General features: G+C 46.7%; 1 protein-coding gene across 2 annotated transcripts in view; it reads left to right on the forward strand.

The window, feature by feature from the left end:
- The first annotated feature begins 1131 nt into the window (after positions 1-1131).
- LOC142591207 (cell-death-related nuclease 7-like) overlaps positions 1132-17750 on the forward strand; it is a 46348-nt gene continuing 29729 nt past the window's right edge. For both annotated transcript variants that reach the window (XM_075703566.1, XM_075703567.1), the window contains exons 1-2: positions 1132-1269; positions 15312-15507. In XM_075703566.1, the coding sequence (XP_075559681.1) occupies positions 1160-1269; positions 15312-15507 (306 nt within the window). In that variant the 5' untranslated portion in view covers positions 1132-1159. The remainder of the gene's footprint in view (positions 1270-15311; positions 15508-17750) is intronic.

Here is a 17750-nt window from a genome sequence, read left to right on the forward strand (position 1 = left end):
AGCTCTCCGAGCTACTTACATTGCCGGATGGCAGTACAGCTTCAGTCAAAAGACGCGCCCGACTTCCGTTTTACGTGACCACTGATTGTGCTAAGTGGCTCTTGCGATGATCTCTCTCACGAGATTCATACGTTTCGCTATGACAGATGGGTCGGTGTATCGTGACAATAATAAATAACTACCTTTTGAAGGTTGTGCAGCAGGCAATTTCTAATGTTTTTTAGCTGAACATGGAGAAAGAAAAATAACTTCATGGGTACGTTGAAGATGTAAGAGACGCTTGGCTGATGGTCTTGCGTGCCGCTGCAGGTGCTCAGTGAGACTTATCGTATACGGCAAGTGCGAAATACCACTAATGAGACTCGCCAATGTGGTGTGCGTGTAGCAATCGTGAATACATGCGAAATGTTCAGTCTGGCTGTTGCGGCTACCTGTCAGTCTTTAAAGTCGGCACTACACTGAAGAGCGACACAGTTTTGGTGCGGCAGCGCATTCTGGGCCCCGTCTTAAAGCATCCCCTGTGCGTTTCCCGCCTCAAAATCCCTGCTGGTATTTCTGAGGTCCGCAGGCCTCAACAAAACGTTCCGAATATTTATATTGTGTATGTGTGTTTCGGTTTCTGTATAAGTTGTTTGTGTGATCGCTGTGTATACCACAATTATCACCAAGCATATTTTATTTTTACATCCGGGTCATCGAGATGCACCTGGGCTTGTTTTACTGCTCGTTGCAAGCAGCTTGATTGCCTAAATGTCCAAAGCAGCGTTAAAAATCACGCAGAGACGAGCAAGCAAAAAGAAACATGACAAGCGCTGCATTAAATGTTCAAGCGACACCGACTCAATATAGTAAAACTTCTCGGGTCTTTTTTGTGCTGCTTGCACTATTCCACCAATATATAAGTAGTAGCGTGCCCAACTTAGATGACTTTTGAAGAGCATCTGTGAAACTCATGTATATAATTAGCATATAACTTAGGACTCAACGCGAATAAAAGTAAAAGACGTGCATCTGGCGTTTCAAAGGTTCTCGCGCACATCTTTGCTTGAACTTTGCGTTTCGCAGAACTCTGAGTTGTGTACAAAAGGTGGTCTGAATTGAAAACCTGTATAGTCTGCTCCAACACTCTGAGCGCCTCATAATAGTGAACTTGTCCAGCATGAATATTCTTTTATCCGTTTTCCTTTCTCCGTTATGCTTCACACCCGAATATGTGTTCGGTAAAGGAAAGGTATCCTGTAAGGATGCCGCTGGAATGGACGTTGACTGGTGAGCGTTGAGCGCATTTAATCTGTAGTCTCTTTGCAGAGCGTATTAAATTAACATGTGTGACTTCTTCATAATGTTCTTCTGTCGGTTTTCTTCTCAACCGCTTCAAGGTACACGTTAACGGTGTGGTTCGTTGCTTTTACCAACATGTTCTTCAAATATTAGGTGCTGAAAACGGTATTATTTTAGTTTATGTATTATTGCGCATATTTCCTCTAACCAGCCATGTCATCATGACGCTCACGTTCGGTAGTTCTCAAACAAATGTATAACTTTCAATTAGGAGAATATAATTTTCCACCAACGCTGCAAATTACGAATTTCAGATGCCTGCATGGTTTGTCTTTTTTGAAACCTTCGGCTTGCGGGAAGACGACGTCAAGAAATACGAAGTCGGCAAAGGCAAGTTTCATAAGCACTTCGTGCCTGTTCGCCACGTCGTTTACGAAAGCTCTTGCTTTCCCCACAGAAGCCAGTATCAAACCGACTTCTTCCAGCAAGTTAGTTGCAGCTCTTCACACATTTGCAGACCGATCTAAATTCGGCACTTTCAAAGAGAGAATGATTCGCGACCACTTTGTCGTTGGTCTCAGGGACGGGAAGCTCTCCGAAGCACGTCAAATGGACGCCTACCTCACGCTGGCAAGCACCGTCGCGAAGGCTTCTCTCAAAGGATTAGTACATGAGCAAGCACATCAGTTGCAAAACAATGACTATTCGTGCGTTACGAAAACGGAAAAAGACACGGACGCTATCAAAAAGAAGAGCGCGTCTTCGCAACCTCATCGTAGGGAACATCCCACGCATCGCGTAGGCTGTACAGAACCTCTTGACAAAGCTGAGCGGTGTCTGTTCTGTGCGATAGCGTCCCATCCAAGACTGGTCGGCCCGGCGAAGGCAGCAAAGTGTTACCAACGTGAAGGAGAACTTCAGTGTGGTCTGTCGCAAGAAGTGCGGTCTGGGTGAGATGGTCTTCACTTGACAAAGACATTGAGTTTTACTTTATCGGTACTGTTGAGAATTACTCCGTGACTACCAAGTTCATGGAAGTGTCTATTAACAGAACGTCAGTTACCGCGAAGGTATACACGGGCGCTGAGGTATCTGTGGTTCCTTAAACATTCCCTGAGATCCCATCAAAGTTAGATAGAACGGGCACAGTTTTTATGACAAGACGCGGGAACGCACTAAAGGTTTTGGGAAAGTTCACTGCGGTCATTAGCTGGAGGCAGGCAAGTATCAAACAGGCAGTATATGTCGTTGCTTCGTTGCGGTCCGTTCTTCTTGGTAAAAACGCCTAGGAGAGGCTCGGGGTGGTTAAATTTGTAGACGGTGTAGAGTCTTCAGGACTTCACTAACATCGGTACCCTCAGCTCTTTAAGGGATTGCGTACACTATCCGAGAGTATACCATTCCCTTGACCCAAATCTCTGTGCACAATGGGTTCATGTGGCACGTCGCGCTCCTCTACACATGGGAAATGCTGTAAAGCATGAGTTGTACGACGTAGAAAGAAAAGACGCAATAAATAAAGTAGAGGGGCCTTGAGAATAGTGCGCTGGAATGGGTGCAGTGTGGAAACCATCAGCAGCTGCACGAATTTGTGTTGGTTTGACACTCCTACACTGAAATGTGCTCAAGGAACGTTATGTTCTGCCCACTGTGGATGAGATGCTAGAGTCGTTAAGTGGTGCAACAGACGCAAATTCTGGTTTTTCCCAGATTAAGTTGTTCAGCGACAGTTAGGTGTTGACCACTTTCATAACACCGTACGGAAGGTACTACTTTCAGAGGCTGCCATTTGGTATCGCATTGGCGGCTGAGTACTTCCAGAAACGAATGTCTGAAAGGATCACTGACATGCCAGGAGCTGTCAATTTGATCGATGATATTTTAATTTTCGGGACCGCGAAAGTACGTGAAAGTACAGTGACGTGAAAAAACATTGGAGAAGCTGCAAAAACAAGGTGTAACGCTAAACAAAGAGAAGTGTTGCTGCGGGGTCGCAAAAGTAGCATTTCTGGGATGCATATCAATAAGGAAGGTGAGAACCAGATCCAAAGAAATTTGATGCCCATAAGAATCTAGAACCACCTTGTGACACAAGCGATGTGCGCAGACTTCTCGGACTAACTAATCGCCTATCCAAGTTAATTTCTCATCTGTCACAGATAAGCGTCTCACTGCACGAACTTTACCAAAGGGGTCGCCAGTGGACATGGGCTGAACCTCAAAAAGAGACAGAGAGAAAGCAGGGAGAGGAATCGCAGAAAGGTCTACCAAACGTGCGTCTGGTTTGCTACCCTACACTGGGGTAAAGGAAAGGGGGTAGAGAAAGAGGAAGAGAGTGAGCACTCAGTGTATGTACGTCGGAGTATCCACAGGGACAACTGGTCTCCCAAACCGGTGCACCTCAAGTACTGTCTAGTGCTCGAATCGCTTTGTGTGCCAGTGACAGGTGTGATCACGGTGCGAGTATCTTTGTCTGAGAGAAAGGTCTCGAGCGTAGTCAATTTAAAGTTGTCCGTAGAGAGAGGCGTTGTACGTCGTAGTCAAGACAGATACACAATAGGTGCTCTATGGTTCCCTCGCGCCTACAGCAGTCGCGCAACGTGCTCTCGGCCATTCCCATACGATAGGAGTAAGCGTTCGGGAACGCCACTCCAAGCCACTACCGTCACAGTAGGCTTGTTTCGTCGCGGGAAAGGCTAGATGGCAGTTGTAGTCCTGGCAGGTGGTCCAGCTTATGTAATCAACTATTGAAGGCACTTGAACCACAGGAAGCTTGTGACTTTTTCCGTGCAAGCAGACTATGTTCCCTGGCAGCATGTCCTTGCCAATGACATTGCTACTCAGAGCGTCAAGAAACTGCTCTTAGAATGATCAAAGAACTGATATGTTATGAACGTTGCATGTCAAAATGTGACCCAAAGAACCCTTCAGTAGTTTCCACTGATGCCTCTTCATTTGTATTTTGCGCGGTATTGTTCCAAGAGTAAAGTGATGGTGAGGTCCACCCACCGTGGTTGCTCAGTGGCTATGGTGTTGGGCTGCTGAGCACTAGGTCGCGGCATCGAATCCCGGCCACGGCGGCCGCATTTCGATGGGGGCGAGATGCGAAAACACCCGTGTACTCTGATTTAGGTGCACGTTACAGAACCCCAGGTGGTCGAAATGTCCGGAGTCCTCCACTACGGCGTGCCTCATAATCAGAAAGTGGTTTTGGCACGTAAAACCCCACAATTAATTTTTTTTTAATGGTAAGGTCCGTCCAGTAGCGTTTGCCTCCAGTTCCTTATCCCCGACAAAGTCTCGGTACCCACAGACCTAGAAGGAAGCTCTAGCCCTAACATGAACAGCGGAGAGGTTTGAGGGGTATCTCATAGGACTCGACACAAATGCGTCTCTGTTTGGCTAGTGGTCCCCTACACAAGGCCAAGGAGCTCCGAATTCCCGGACTCTTTATACACAATGAAGAGTCGACACAACCCTAGAAAAGCTGCGCAAGGTTTGAGACTGAGTGGGCTGAATGGTCCGGCGTGTCTCCAACAAGAGAGGGGGATTACGAAGCAGGGACGCTGTGCGGCTAGCTCACGCTTTCGTAACCAGCTGAATATTATATTCGGTCCCCTATCTAGGAGTTCCCTATCTCCATCTGCAGAAACAGGATGAAGCGAAACTCGAGGTCATCCTCTGCAAAGTGATGAAGAGCGCCCTTGACCTCCCTGTCGCAACTTCGAACGTGAGACTTCTCGCTCTGGGAGTAGTGAACACCTTTCAAGAGGTCAAGGAAGCCCACCTTACCAGCCAATACACACGTCTAGCTCAGGCAAAGTCGGGATGGAATTTGTTGGGCCGGCTCCACTTGCAACACAGCTTTCACATTCAGGAGCCAGGCCGAGTGCCCGAACTCTGGAGACGCGCCATCAGACTTCGACTCCTCCCCAGAAATATGGATAGGGAAGACCACAGTGGTCGTTGCCAGGCGAGGGCGGACGCCTTGCAACGCCACTATGGCAACAAACGCGGAGTCTTCTACATGGATGTGGCCGGTTCATTCCGCGGGGGGTGGTATACGGCAGCGGTCATCCACGGGGAAAAGCAAGTAGTTGGTAGATGGGCTTACTTTCAAAGCTTCGGGCTAACACTCTGACCCCCGGTCTCATTATACCATAACCGACTCGCGTGGGGCTTGTCGAAATTATGAAGCTGGTTGGGTCACCCCAAAGGGGAAATCGATCCTACCCCCCATTGCTTAGTCCGGGTTCCAAGCCACCAGGGCCTAGCAGGGCATGAAGCGGTGAACGCGGCGGCCCGAGCACCGATCTACCGGGCATCCCATTCAGACCATGGTTACCTGGAATCCGAAGGCAGCTATCTTGTTACATTCCAATCAAATCAAATGAAGTCATATTTTATTCTCCAGCAAGTATTACATTCAAAGATATCACAGCCTTTTACAAAGATAGGCATCGCCAATACCCAAGTCCTGCAAAAGAGCTTGGCAAGGCTAATGAACGCATCTTGATCCCACTTTTCACGAACACTTTATTGCGCCCGGCAACCTTGAAATATTTTGATTGTTCCTTCACTGGCAAGTGAAGGAACAAGGCGAAGGTGTGGTATGATAACCACGAGGAAGAGCTTAACGATTGGGACACGCGCAAGCAGACCCTCAGGGACTTGTTTGGCCTTCCCGTCGGGCGAAAGACCATCGCTAAGAACTTACGACCCGCACTCAGAGGTCCACAGAATCGTATGTCTCTTAAATCCACGACGTGCTGGTTCTGAGCCGTAAGGCCAACAGCAATACGGCTGAGTTAGACGAGGTGGTGCACATACTGCAGGAGATCGCTGACGATGCTTTCAATCTGCTCATGTGCAAAAATTGCGATAGAGAAAATCATAAAATAATTTCAAAGCTTTGGACAGGCCAAGAGCCACTGTATTGCAACGCCGTTCGCACGTCTGCCGAACACAGCTGCGACATCCTCTTATGAGAGCAGCCTAGGAGTGCAGCTACCATCACCATCAGATGACCTGACGAGGATAGTGAGGCGAGAACTTGAAGCCATTGTTCCTGCAGCCCTTCTTCAGCCCTAGGAGCCAAGTATCCTTGGCTGAAAGGGGCTGCAGCCTTTTTTTTTAGCCCTGAAGCCCTAGTCAGCCGAACAACTTGACTACAGCACCGTTTGTGCAGGCAATAGTGCGTGAAGAACTCGCTAATCTTGGAGTTAATTCTGTATGCGCCGTTACCGCTCCACAGATGTCTCATGCTTCAGGTCCATCGATTGATCCACGGGATCCTGCAAGCTACCGAAATCGAGCCGAGTGGCGAACCACAGACAATCGGCCAATCTGTTTTGCCTGCCGTCGTATTGGTCACATGGCTCGCCATTCAAACAACAGTAAACTGTCTGTACTAGTACTGTCTTCTCAACCGAACACCCTCTGATCACTTTGCCGACCAAACAGAACTTGATGGATGCTTCAGTCGATGGCGTCAATGTAACAGCACTCATTGACACTGGCGCGCACATATTCATGATGAGTGCCGGATTGCGCGAACGCCTGAACAAAGTTCTCACACCAGCTGCTTCGCGCACCCTCCGCGTCGCTGATGGAGGAACGCCTACCGTGTTTGGTATGTGCGCCGCTCGCATTAGCATCGCGGGACGCCTAACCGCTCTTTTGTTTGCCGTTTTGGAACTATTCCCTTGCGAGGTTTTACTCGGCTTAGACATTTTATCATCTCATTCAGTCCTCTTTCATTGTGCGTCTAGTGTCATTCAGCTTGAACTGCCCCACGAGTGCCGTAGTCCATAAGTCACACAACCACGGTTATGCTCTCCCGAAGGCATCCGCCTGTCGCCTGAAGTCGCTACGTACGTAACTCTTCTGTCGTTCCCACCGGTTCTTGATGGCGTCTACGTACTATGTCCCACCGCTGACATACTGCTTGAAATAATTTGGCTGTTCCCTATACCTATTCACTGCTATAGGCAATCAGACTTCGCTCCCTCTTCTTATTTTTAACTGCTCGACTGAAAGTCTCCCCACAGGCATGACTTTTGGCGATATCTGACACCTGTGAACGATTGCGAGATAACGGCTCTTGACGCCGAAATTCCGTTGCCGTCTACAGGAACCTCCAATTCACCAACTCTCACATACGAACTTAGCAAGATGGTTGCATGTGATCTTCTTCCTGCCCAAGCTGCTGACCTGCGACGCCTCTTGGGAACTTACTGCGACATTTTTTTACCTTAACGGCCACCCACTAACCCAGACATCGGTGGTCACCAATCGTATTTAAACCGGAGACGCCAATATGATACGCTGCAGTCTTTCAGATGCTGAACGACAAGTAATACAATTAGAAGTCGACAAGATGCTGACTAAAGGTGCTATCGAGCCATCATGCAGTGCGTGGGTGTCATCTGTTGCCCTTGTCAAGAAGGACGGCAGTTGGCGCTTTTTTTGTGGATTGCAGACACCTCAACAAAATCACAAGCAAGGATGTCTACTCCTTGCCGCGTATTGATGAGGCATCGGACTGCTTGTACGGAGTCAAGTCGTACTTTTCATCGATAGACCTCCAATCAGGCTATTGGCAGATCTTCGTATAAGATAAGGACAGTGAGAAAACTGTCTTCGTAACACCTGACGGCCTCTACCAATTCAAGTTTATGCCGTTCGGCCATTGTAATGCCCCGGTAACCTTCGAGAGGATGATGGACTCCTTCCTTCGCGGCTACAATGGTCCACATGTCTGTGTTATCTAGACAATGTCATAGTCTTTCCACCGATTTTTGCGAGTCATCTAACGCGTCTATCAGGTATTCTTGCTGCTTTCTGGCGCGCCACACTTCAGTTCAACTTATCCAACTACTACTCTAGACATCGTCAGATTACCGTTCTTGGCCATCTCGTCAGTGCCGCTGGCGTTCAAACCGACCCTGACAAAATTCGCGCTGTTTAGAACTTTCCTGTTCCGTCTTCCGCCGCTGACATAAGAAGCTTTGTTGGACTATTCTCCTATTTCCGTTTTCTTATCAAGAATTCTGCCGAAAGCGCTCCCCACTCACCGACTTAAGAAGTACGTTGCAGTCACATGGCGCCTTGTTCAAAACAAAGCTTTCTTCCTCATACGCTTGCTCAGGGCTCCCCCATTGCTGGCTCATTATGGCCCATATGCCGCCCCTTAACTTCAAACAGATGCCAGTGGTCCTGGAATTGGGGTGATACTTGTTCAATGGCAGCGGAACGCCGAGTGCATATTTGCATACGCCAGCTGCCTCATGTCACCCGCCGAGAGGAATTTTCAATTACCGAACGGGAGTGCCTGGCGTTAGTTTGGTCAGTCGCCAAATTCCGCCTCTACTTGTACGGCCGCACATTTCCCGTGGTTACCTATCACGACCGCCTTGTGCTGGTTCTCTTAACTTATAGACCACACTGGACGATTCGGTATATGGGCGCTACTGCTCCAAGAATATTCATTTGCCGTTTTATACACGTCTGCTTCTCTGGTCATGCTCTCAAGCACCCTGAATATGATGCGCATGACACCGACTCTTGCATCCTGGTCATTTCTGACCTACACGACATTCGCACTGAAGAACGGCGTGTTGACTGCTTACGTGTTGTCATCGATCGTCTCAATTCTGGACATTCGGAGCCCACGCTGCGCAAGTTCGTGCTCCGCGACGACTTTCTCTACCGTCGCAGCTTACGGCCTGAATGACTAGAATTTTTACTCGTTGTGCCACACCATCTCTGGATATCAGTTCTTGAGCAGTTGCATCACGCTCCTACTGCAGGCCACCTCGGCGTTTTGCGTACGTACGATCGCGTACGCCTCTTCTACTGGTCAGGCCTGTACCGATCTGTGCACCGCTGCGTTGGAGCCTGTGTGCTCTGTCAGCGCCGAAAACAAAAAACCTGCTGTGAAGCCCGCTGCACGCCTTCACCCCATCGATGTGCCCACAGAACCATTCTTTCAGGTCGGTCTCAATCTTCTCGGCCCTTTTCCGACGTCGAAATCTGGCAATAAGTGGGTTGTTGTCGCGACTGATTACGCGACCCGGTAAGCAATCAAGCGTGCTATGCGCACAAGGTGTGCAACTGAGGTGGCACATTTCCTTTTATATGACCTCATCCTCCATAGCGGCGCACCCCAGCAGCTCCTCAGTGATCATGTTGTCACTTTCTTGTCCAGAGTTGTTGAAGACCTACTTCGCTCCTGTTCTGCCGATCACAAGCTTTCCATCACCTACCACCCGCAAACAAACAGACTGCGGAAGCGCCTCAATCGCACGTTGACAGAAATGCTGTCTATGTACGTTTCTGACAAACACAGAGATTGGGACAGCACGTTACCCTATGTGACCTTCTCCTATAATTCATCCCGTCACGAGAGCGCTGGCTTTTCACCATTTTACCTTCTCTTCGGCCTCCACCATTATTTCCCCTTTGACACGCTGGTTTTTCTCCTCCACGAACACTCCCTCTGAATATGCTCAAGACGTATTCGCCCGGGCTCGCACGGCACTCCAGAATGGCGGCTCCCGGCTCAATGAGTCTCAGGCCGCCCAGAACATTCGGTACGACAGCCGACACCTGGACGTTCAATTTTCTGCTGCCTCCGTTGTCTTCCTATGGACACGCTGTCGCCGTGTCGGCTTGTCTAAAAAGCTGCTGCCGCGCTACAAAGGGCCCTACATGATAGTGCGTCACCTTGGCGATGTGAACTACGAGATTGCTCCGCTGGACTCACGTGTCTCCGCGGACGTTGTGCATGTGTCCCGGCTGAAGCCTTAGACGCGAGTTTACCTCCCTTCGCGCCGAGGCGGTGCTTTTGCAGGCGAAGGTTATGTTATGGCGCAACCAACACTGGCGGCAGTCAGAAGATGATCTGACGTGTGTAGGTGGGAAACGGTCTCGACAGCCATCTTGTTTACGGATCGTTCTCTCTCCTATAGATATTGTAAATATAGTATGTCTGACATCTGCTACGTAGAAATATAAAAGATACACTGACAATAAACGGCGGGGGTCTCGGTTTCGCGATTGCACGGTTGTTAGCTTTTTTCATCCCTCAACGCACCTTCCCCGACACGATGGCAGTAGCGCTACTGCATCTAGTGGCCTTGTCTTTGCACCCGGAGTTGATATGACTCTTCTCCGCTTATTATTTTGCGGTAGGTTTCTGCTTATGAGCACCCGCGGTTTTTACTGTAGACACGTTTATACGTCTTCATACCCAAAATTTCTTCCACTGATCCTTGTTCTTTTCTTGAATGTGTTGCACCGACGCTGTGCAGCGTCACCCCGCCATAGTGCCTGAGCGACTTCTTCTTAATACACGATTTCCCTATAATGTAGCCGTCCCTTTGCTTCTTCGATCTATTCTTCTCTCGATTATTTGTTGCCACCTCATGTGTTCTCTCTGTGAAATCCAGCTCTCGGGCCGATTCTATGACTTGTAGGCGGTATACTTCCGAGTCACTCTTGGAGCTCGTGCACCTCCTTTTATCTGGATATGCCTCTTCTTGCGGACTGTTCTCCTACTGGCGCTTATCGTTATCGATATCGACAACGCTGGTTATCCTTTTTCAAGCAATCGCCTCCGTGGCAGTTGGGTACTGTCATATCCTGCATAAAAACTTCATTCGCTGTTTTCATAACAGAGGCGCTCTGCACGGATGAACTCTTTATTTCTTTCATGCCCTCGTGGCTCCCATTCTGGTGCTTGGAGCTCTCTGAAACAGTATTCAGTTACAAAAACAATGTCCTTCCAAGGTGAAGCAACTCTCCGTCTCTTCTACATTCCTACATTCTGCTCGTTTGCTATGCAAAACTCAATTGGAGTATCAGCCGTCCTCTCGTCTGGGTCATTCTGCAGCCGGGGTTCCCAAGTCGCAAGCGCCTCTTCAAAGACGTTATGAGTGCTATCTAATCTCTTAAGTTCTAGCATCTTTCTCCTGTCATGCTGCTGTGCTACCATAATATGCCCACTCTACATGGTAATCTTAGCATCACTCACTTTGATTTTCAAAGTATGTAATCTTTCTCGCAGCATGTTTATTGCTTTCTCTTGGTGCTGCTTCCCCTCCTCATATGCTTTCCGAACTGCAGACGATGAGCAAAACGAGAACAAGGTGAAAGCAGGAGCCAACGTTTCGACAAGTGGACTTGTGTTGCAGTCTTCTGCCCCACATTCTACGTATGAAGCGGCATGGACAAGGTTTCCTTCCATGCTCAATCTGCTTGAGACCCTGTTCCTTGCTAAGCTTTTCCTAATATCCTGTTCCAGTTCATCTATATACTACCGAAATCCGAGTACAGGACCGGAATAACCCCGCCTGCTTCAACATCACCACCACCACCACCACCAGGACCGGAAGTTTATCCTGACAGGCTCGTTTATTGTTACGAATTTTAGCGCTCTCAAAACAGACAGGAGACAACGTGTGCATGATAGAAAAATAAATCCCGACAATTAAGATACTCCGTAATGTGAAATTTTTGAGCAGCTCTATTGGTGTTTCATGTTGCGATGTATTGAGGCACAGAATTTGAGAGGAACATGTAGCAAGGTCGGCGATCGTCGAAAATCTGATCTGCGGGTCAAGCGCGTCGGCTTCATACATAACTCGTCGAAGGCTCCAGGGACTTAAAAGCGTCGGAAGGTGAGCTCGTTCGATGCATAACAGTGCCAGTACTGTGTTTCTTCCGTGTGTTCGTGTTTCAGTGCTGTATTTCTACCAATATTCCAGTGTAATCGCTGGTACCACGCGCCATCCAGAAAGTACTACACAATCCACGTCACGCATACAGTCAGATGACAAAACAAACGCAAACCAAGACAACCCAAACGAGCGTGAACGAGACCACACCAAGCGCGAAAAAACAAGCGCGAACGAGAGCTGACGCGAGCAGACGATAATGGGAAACGAGCGATCCGGCTGAGACCACATACGAGTGCGTGACGAGTGGTCGGGTAGGTCCCCATGAACCAGTTCCGTGCGCTCACGACAATGAAGGAACCGCCCTCATTGGTTCTTTCGCGCCTCGGCCCTTTCGCCATCCACTCCGCGTTCGCTCTTTTATCGTTAGCTGTGCTCCGTCGCTCGGTTATGCCATCTATGCCACCGCCGCTCGCCACCAGAACGGACGTCTAAGACCTGCGCCATGAAAACAATTTATAACACAAAAACGAGTAAGAGAAAATTAAATTGCAAAAGAATAATACAAAGAATAACTCTATAAGCTCACGCTAAATCCCTATCCTCGCTACTCATGATCAACAGTCCAACATCTAAACTAGTCTCAGTCCCTAATACGATAAAACACAAACATTCTGACCGTCATGTCGTGGTTGGAGCCAGTTCGACGTGGCACAAGACGCGGCTGTTTTAGTTCGGATGTCACGCAGGCGTCGGCCTCCGTCGCTGTCGCTTGACGAGACTGGCTCCTGCAACGGCGGCGATGACCACGCGGTACAGGACTTGGTCGTAGTCGGTAGGGCACTTGGTCGATGACGTCGCCAGGCGGTTGCTCCCGTGGCACTGAACGACGGTGTGTGACGGATTCACGGGGCTGAACCGAGGCCGTGGTGCACTGCCACAGCACCGTAGCCGGGGCTCAGGAGTTGGAGCTGTCGCCGACCAACCCTCAGAAGTCCGCTACTCGGTCCGGGTCTCCGAGGAATCGCGACCACGTCACCTTAGCGTAGCTAGCGATGCGTCTAACGTTAATGTAAGTTTTTGATCTCCTTGATACGCTTGCAAATAAAAATTCCACGAAACTAACTTCAATGGTTCCTCGCAAATCAAAAGGATATTCGTGCCTATATAAATGCAACGTTGTGCTGTTTGTAACGACCTTTTATGTTACATTTTGCCTCAAGGGTCGGTCCTTGGGCGGTTGCTGTTCCTCACATTTATCGATGACTTAAGTGAAGGTTGTGTTTAAAATATCACACTGTATGCGGATGATTGCGTTGTGTACCATCTTGTGTCATGTGCCCAACTTGCGAGTGTGTTGCAGTTTAATCTCGAAAAAATTTATTCCTGGTGTGCTAAATGGAAAATAGATTTGAACGTTGCAAAGTATTATCACGTTGAATTTGCGAACAAAAAGAAAAAGGTGCCTAGTTCATACTCTATAAATAATGGTTTAGTGCAATGCGTTGACGAAGTCAAATGCCTTGGCGTCACCTTAACTGCGGCATTAGACTGCACATCCCACATTGACATAACAAGCGCTAAAGCGTGCCGCCTTTTGCACCTTTTCCAGACGAACTTCAAGTATGCGCCCAAACCTTTGAGAAAGCTTTGTATCTTACAAATATTAGGGCTGTGCTAGAATACGCTTGCGCAGCATGGGACCCCTTCACAAAAGTTCTTGAAGATAAGTTAGAGCATGTTCAGAAAAGGGCTGCAAGATTCGTCACGGGCATGTATGACTACAAAATTAGAGGTTCGCAAATCAGGGAAAATCTAAACTGAAAGTTGCTGTCAACACGCAAAAAAATAATAAGGTTAAAGCTTTTACACATTAACAGCGGTAACACGGGAATCGATAAGAACATATATTTAAAACCACCTCATTATCAGTTCAAGAAAATAAGGGCCTACCAAAGTCGTATTAACGTATTTAAGTTTTCATTCTTTCCGCGAGCAATTGCAGCATGGAATTTGCTCCCGGATGAGGTAGTGTCTGCACCAAATTTTTTATCTGCCATAGAGAACTTTATATGAATCTGTTTTAGACAATATTTCCAGTGTGCCGTTTTATGCATTGTGTAAAAATTTTATAATCAGATGTTGTTAGTATTGAATGTGTTGTCTTTCTCTACTAATTACCATGATTATTTTTAATACCATAGCTGATATGATGCCGCCTTTCGCGAAGTTCAACCTCTTACCTTTATGTTTGTAATTAACCCCCCTACGATAATGCCCAACTCGGGCGATGTAATATAATAATATTTGGGGTTTTACGTGCCAAAACCACTTTCTGATTATGAGGCACGCCGTAGTGGAGGACTCCGGAAATTTCGACCACCTGGGGTTCTTTAAAGTGCACCTAAATCTAAGCACACGGGTGTTTTCGCATTTCGCCCCCATCGAAATGCGGCCGCCGTGGCCGGAATTCGATCCCGCGACCTCGTGCTCAGCAGCCCAACACCATAGCCACTGAGCAACCACGGCGGGTCGGGCGATGTAGGTGTATGTAATAAATAAATACATTACTTCATTGTATTGTGGCGAGGCGCTGTATTTGAAGTTTTCTAGGATTCTACATGTACAGGATGTCCCAACTATTATGAACCAAGATTTATACATATACACATGCCATGGAGCTGGAAAGAACCAAGGTAATGTTATTTGTCGTCGCTTAGAGATCCTCAATTTTTTTTCCATTCCGCCTAAATACATAGTCTTAACTAATAAATAACTTCTGAAATACTATATTTACATTAGAACTGTCAATGAGAAAATTCTATAACAACATGAAAAACTCCCGATACAGCTTTCCATTGCTGAATATGTGCTACATAAAAGTATTTTTCCAAGCGTCAAAGAAGCCCCGGAATACACGCAAAGTGCCGCGAGCGGCTATCGCGTGGCAATTTTGCGTGTATTCGTGTGCTTCTTTCACTTCCGGAAAAACAGTTTTATATAGGACGTATTGAGCAACAGAAAGATCTCTCGCGAGTTTCTCATGTTGCTCTACAATTTTCCCATTGACACTTTACATCTCATTATAATAATTGAGAAGGTTACTAATTATTTAGGACTATTTATGTAATTACGTGGAATGCAAAATATAGTCTGGGCATCTCCAAGCGGCGGTAAACAGCATTACTTTGGTTCTGTGCAGTTAAGTGCGAGTTGCATATTTTCAAATATTAGCGCATAATGTATAAACCCGCGCAGCTTGGGAAACAGCACATGTACTGAATATAAATGCTTGCAATTGAAAGTAAAAACACAACATGAAGTACGCAATGCCCTTTGGATGTCATTTAGGTTCGTGCTATACAAGCTTCCGAAGACAAGTCGAAACAATAAAGCATCTCTGAAATTGTATGGAGGCGAAATGGCGTATTACGACAGCTTTTCACAAAAACCAACCTGGAAATTGTTGCCTTCAGACATATACAATGACCTCAAGAACCCAGTTACGGAGACGCTCAAACCTATTTTTGGAAAGAAACCTGAAAAAGTGAGTACTCAGCCTGTTTGGTCTCATAGGAGTATTGTACGTCACATTATAGAGAAACAAAAGCATTTTACAGATTGGCACCTAAAACTGTCGACACTTCACGTGACGTCAGTGAAGTGTTTCTGAATATAGAATTTCTGCGAGTAGCAATTACTCTTTAAATAGCATAGCTTTTTTTCACGAATGATTTCTCTAACGCATTAAAGTTCTTTCATGACCCATGTTGACTTTGGCTCATGTCGCGCATCGCAGTTTGTTGATTGTGACGTAAGTGTCTTTATTTCACCCCTTCCGTGCGACAAAATTTTTTCACAGCTTCAAAGATAGTACATCTTGCGATGTGAATAGTTTTCAAGTGCCTCCGATAAAATACGTCCTGTGTGTCATTGCACCTGTTTTACCGTATATGTTTAACCTTAGCTTGGAATTCGGCACTTTTCCAGCGCAAATGCAGCTACCTAGACTAATACCCGTGTTCAAGAAAGAAAGGCATGAAGATATATACAAATATAGGCCAATATCATCACATTCCATCTTCTCTAAAGGGCTTGAAAATGCTATTGCAGGACGCTTCTCTCACTTCCTAGAGAAAACTAATGTCATCACAGCTTCACAGCACGGATTTAAGAAACCTGTTCGACAGAAACAGCTCTTCTAACTCAAAAAGAATATACAAGAAACAACATTGAAGCAAGAAGAATAGTTTTAGGTGTTTTTATAAACTTTAAGAAGGCTTTTCGTAGAATAAGTCACGCTATCTTTCTTGTAAAACTTGCTAAATACGACCATCCGAGGCAACCCTCAACATCTCGTGCGTTCATACCTATCAGAGTGATGTCAGCACGCCGATCTAAATGGTCACGCTTCGCGAACGAGGCCAATTGGAAGTTGGGTACCTCAAGGAATCCTTTTGGGACGGCCTTTTTTATTCTCGATATCAATTAAATCCAAAACATTAACTAAAATACATTCTTTATTATATATGCTCGCGACACAAGTATATTGTTTGGTTCGGCAATGACCCAAATTACTTAGTTGATGCCGCAAAGACAATAATTAGTAGTCTTCACCATTGGGACATGCTGAATGTTTATAGCTAACATTTCAAAAACTGAATCAATGCTTTCCCCCTTCAGGATAAGCGACTCAATTACTCTACAACACTTCATTATGATTCAAAGGATATCGGAATCGTTACTGAGTTTAAGGCATTATAGGTGTATCGTTTTGAATTAAGCTTCTGTAGGATGCACATCATGATTCCATCTGCCTGAAGGTTCCTCGTACTGTTGCGGTATCGTTCCCATGATTGCGCGAACGTTGTGGGATCGTTCCGCATCTACGGCAAGTTACTTTTTCATCGACTTTCATTTACATTAAAATTATCGTTTCTTTATATCATTTATTAGGCACAAGTAATTTCCCTTATGTTGTCCTTGGTGTCAGTGTTTGTTGGCTTCTTGTGATGCGACTAATAACAACCGGGCCCCTCGGTTAACTTCCTTTCTTCTCGTTTATTACATAATGAGGGTCTGTAATCCGGCAACATTGATGCCTTCAGGTAGCATGCTTGGGTTTATCGACCGGTTACCTTCACCCGAAAAAGATCACGTTCTCGTGACGCCTGCAGAAGAAAGGACGTTCTACACCCACCGCCAAGGTCTGTGGGTGACGGCACTGGCTAACACTGCCAAGGTTCTATTAGGAAACATGAATACCAAAGAAAGTGGATGGGGAAACGGCGCCGAGGTACCTGAATTGGTAGAGCATCCCACGCGAAATGTGAAGGTTGGGGGATCGTTCCCCACCTGCGGCAACTCGTTTATTCATCCAGTTTCATTCCCATTCATTTATCGTTTCTTTATTTCATTTATTAAGCACAAGTAATTTCCCCTATGTTGTCCTTGGTGTCAGTGCCTGTTGGCTTCTTGTGATATGAGTCGTACTGTTTGTATTTTATGCAAAATCCTTTCCCACCAATATGAAATATATTCTCTTACAATGTTTATTTATGTCACATCTTCACTACCGTCATCTCCTTAGAGATAGCCCCAGTTCAGAACATTTTCTGAGCACAAACAAAGCTAAAGTTTGAAGTCCCTACGATGGCTGTCTTTTGATTCGTTATAGGCATGAGCTGAGATGCCCCATCTCAGTTATTCCTGGTATAGCTGCACTCGCCTTACATATAGCCTCGTGCCCTTTACGCCGTATAAGCACTTTTACACTACCCCACCATGTAC

This window comes from Dermacentor variabilis, chromosome 8 (assembly GCF_050947875.1).
Source record: "Dermacentor variabilis isolate Ectoservices chromosome 8, ASM5094787v1, whole genome shotgun sequence".
Classification (NCBI taxonomy): domain Eukaryota; kingdom Metazoa; phylum Arthropoda; class Arachnida; order Ixodida; family Ixodidae; genus Dermacentor; species Dermacentor variabilis.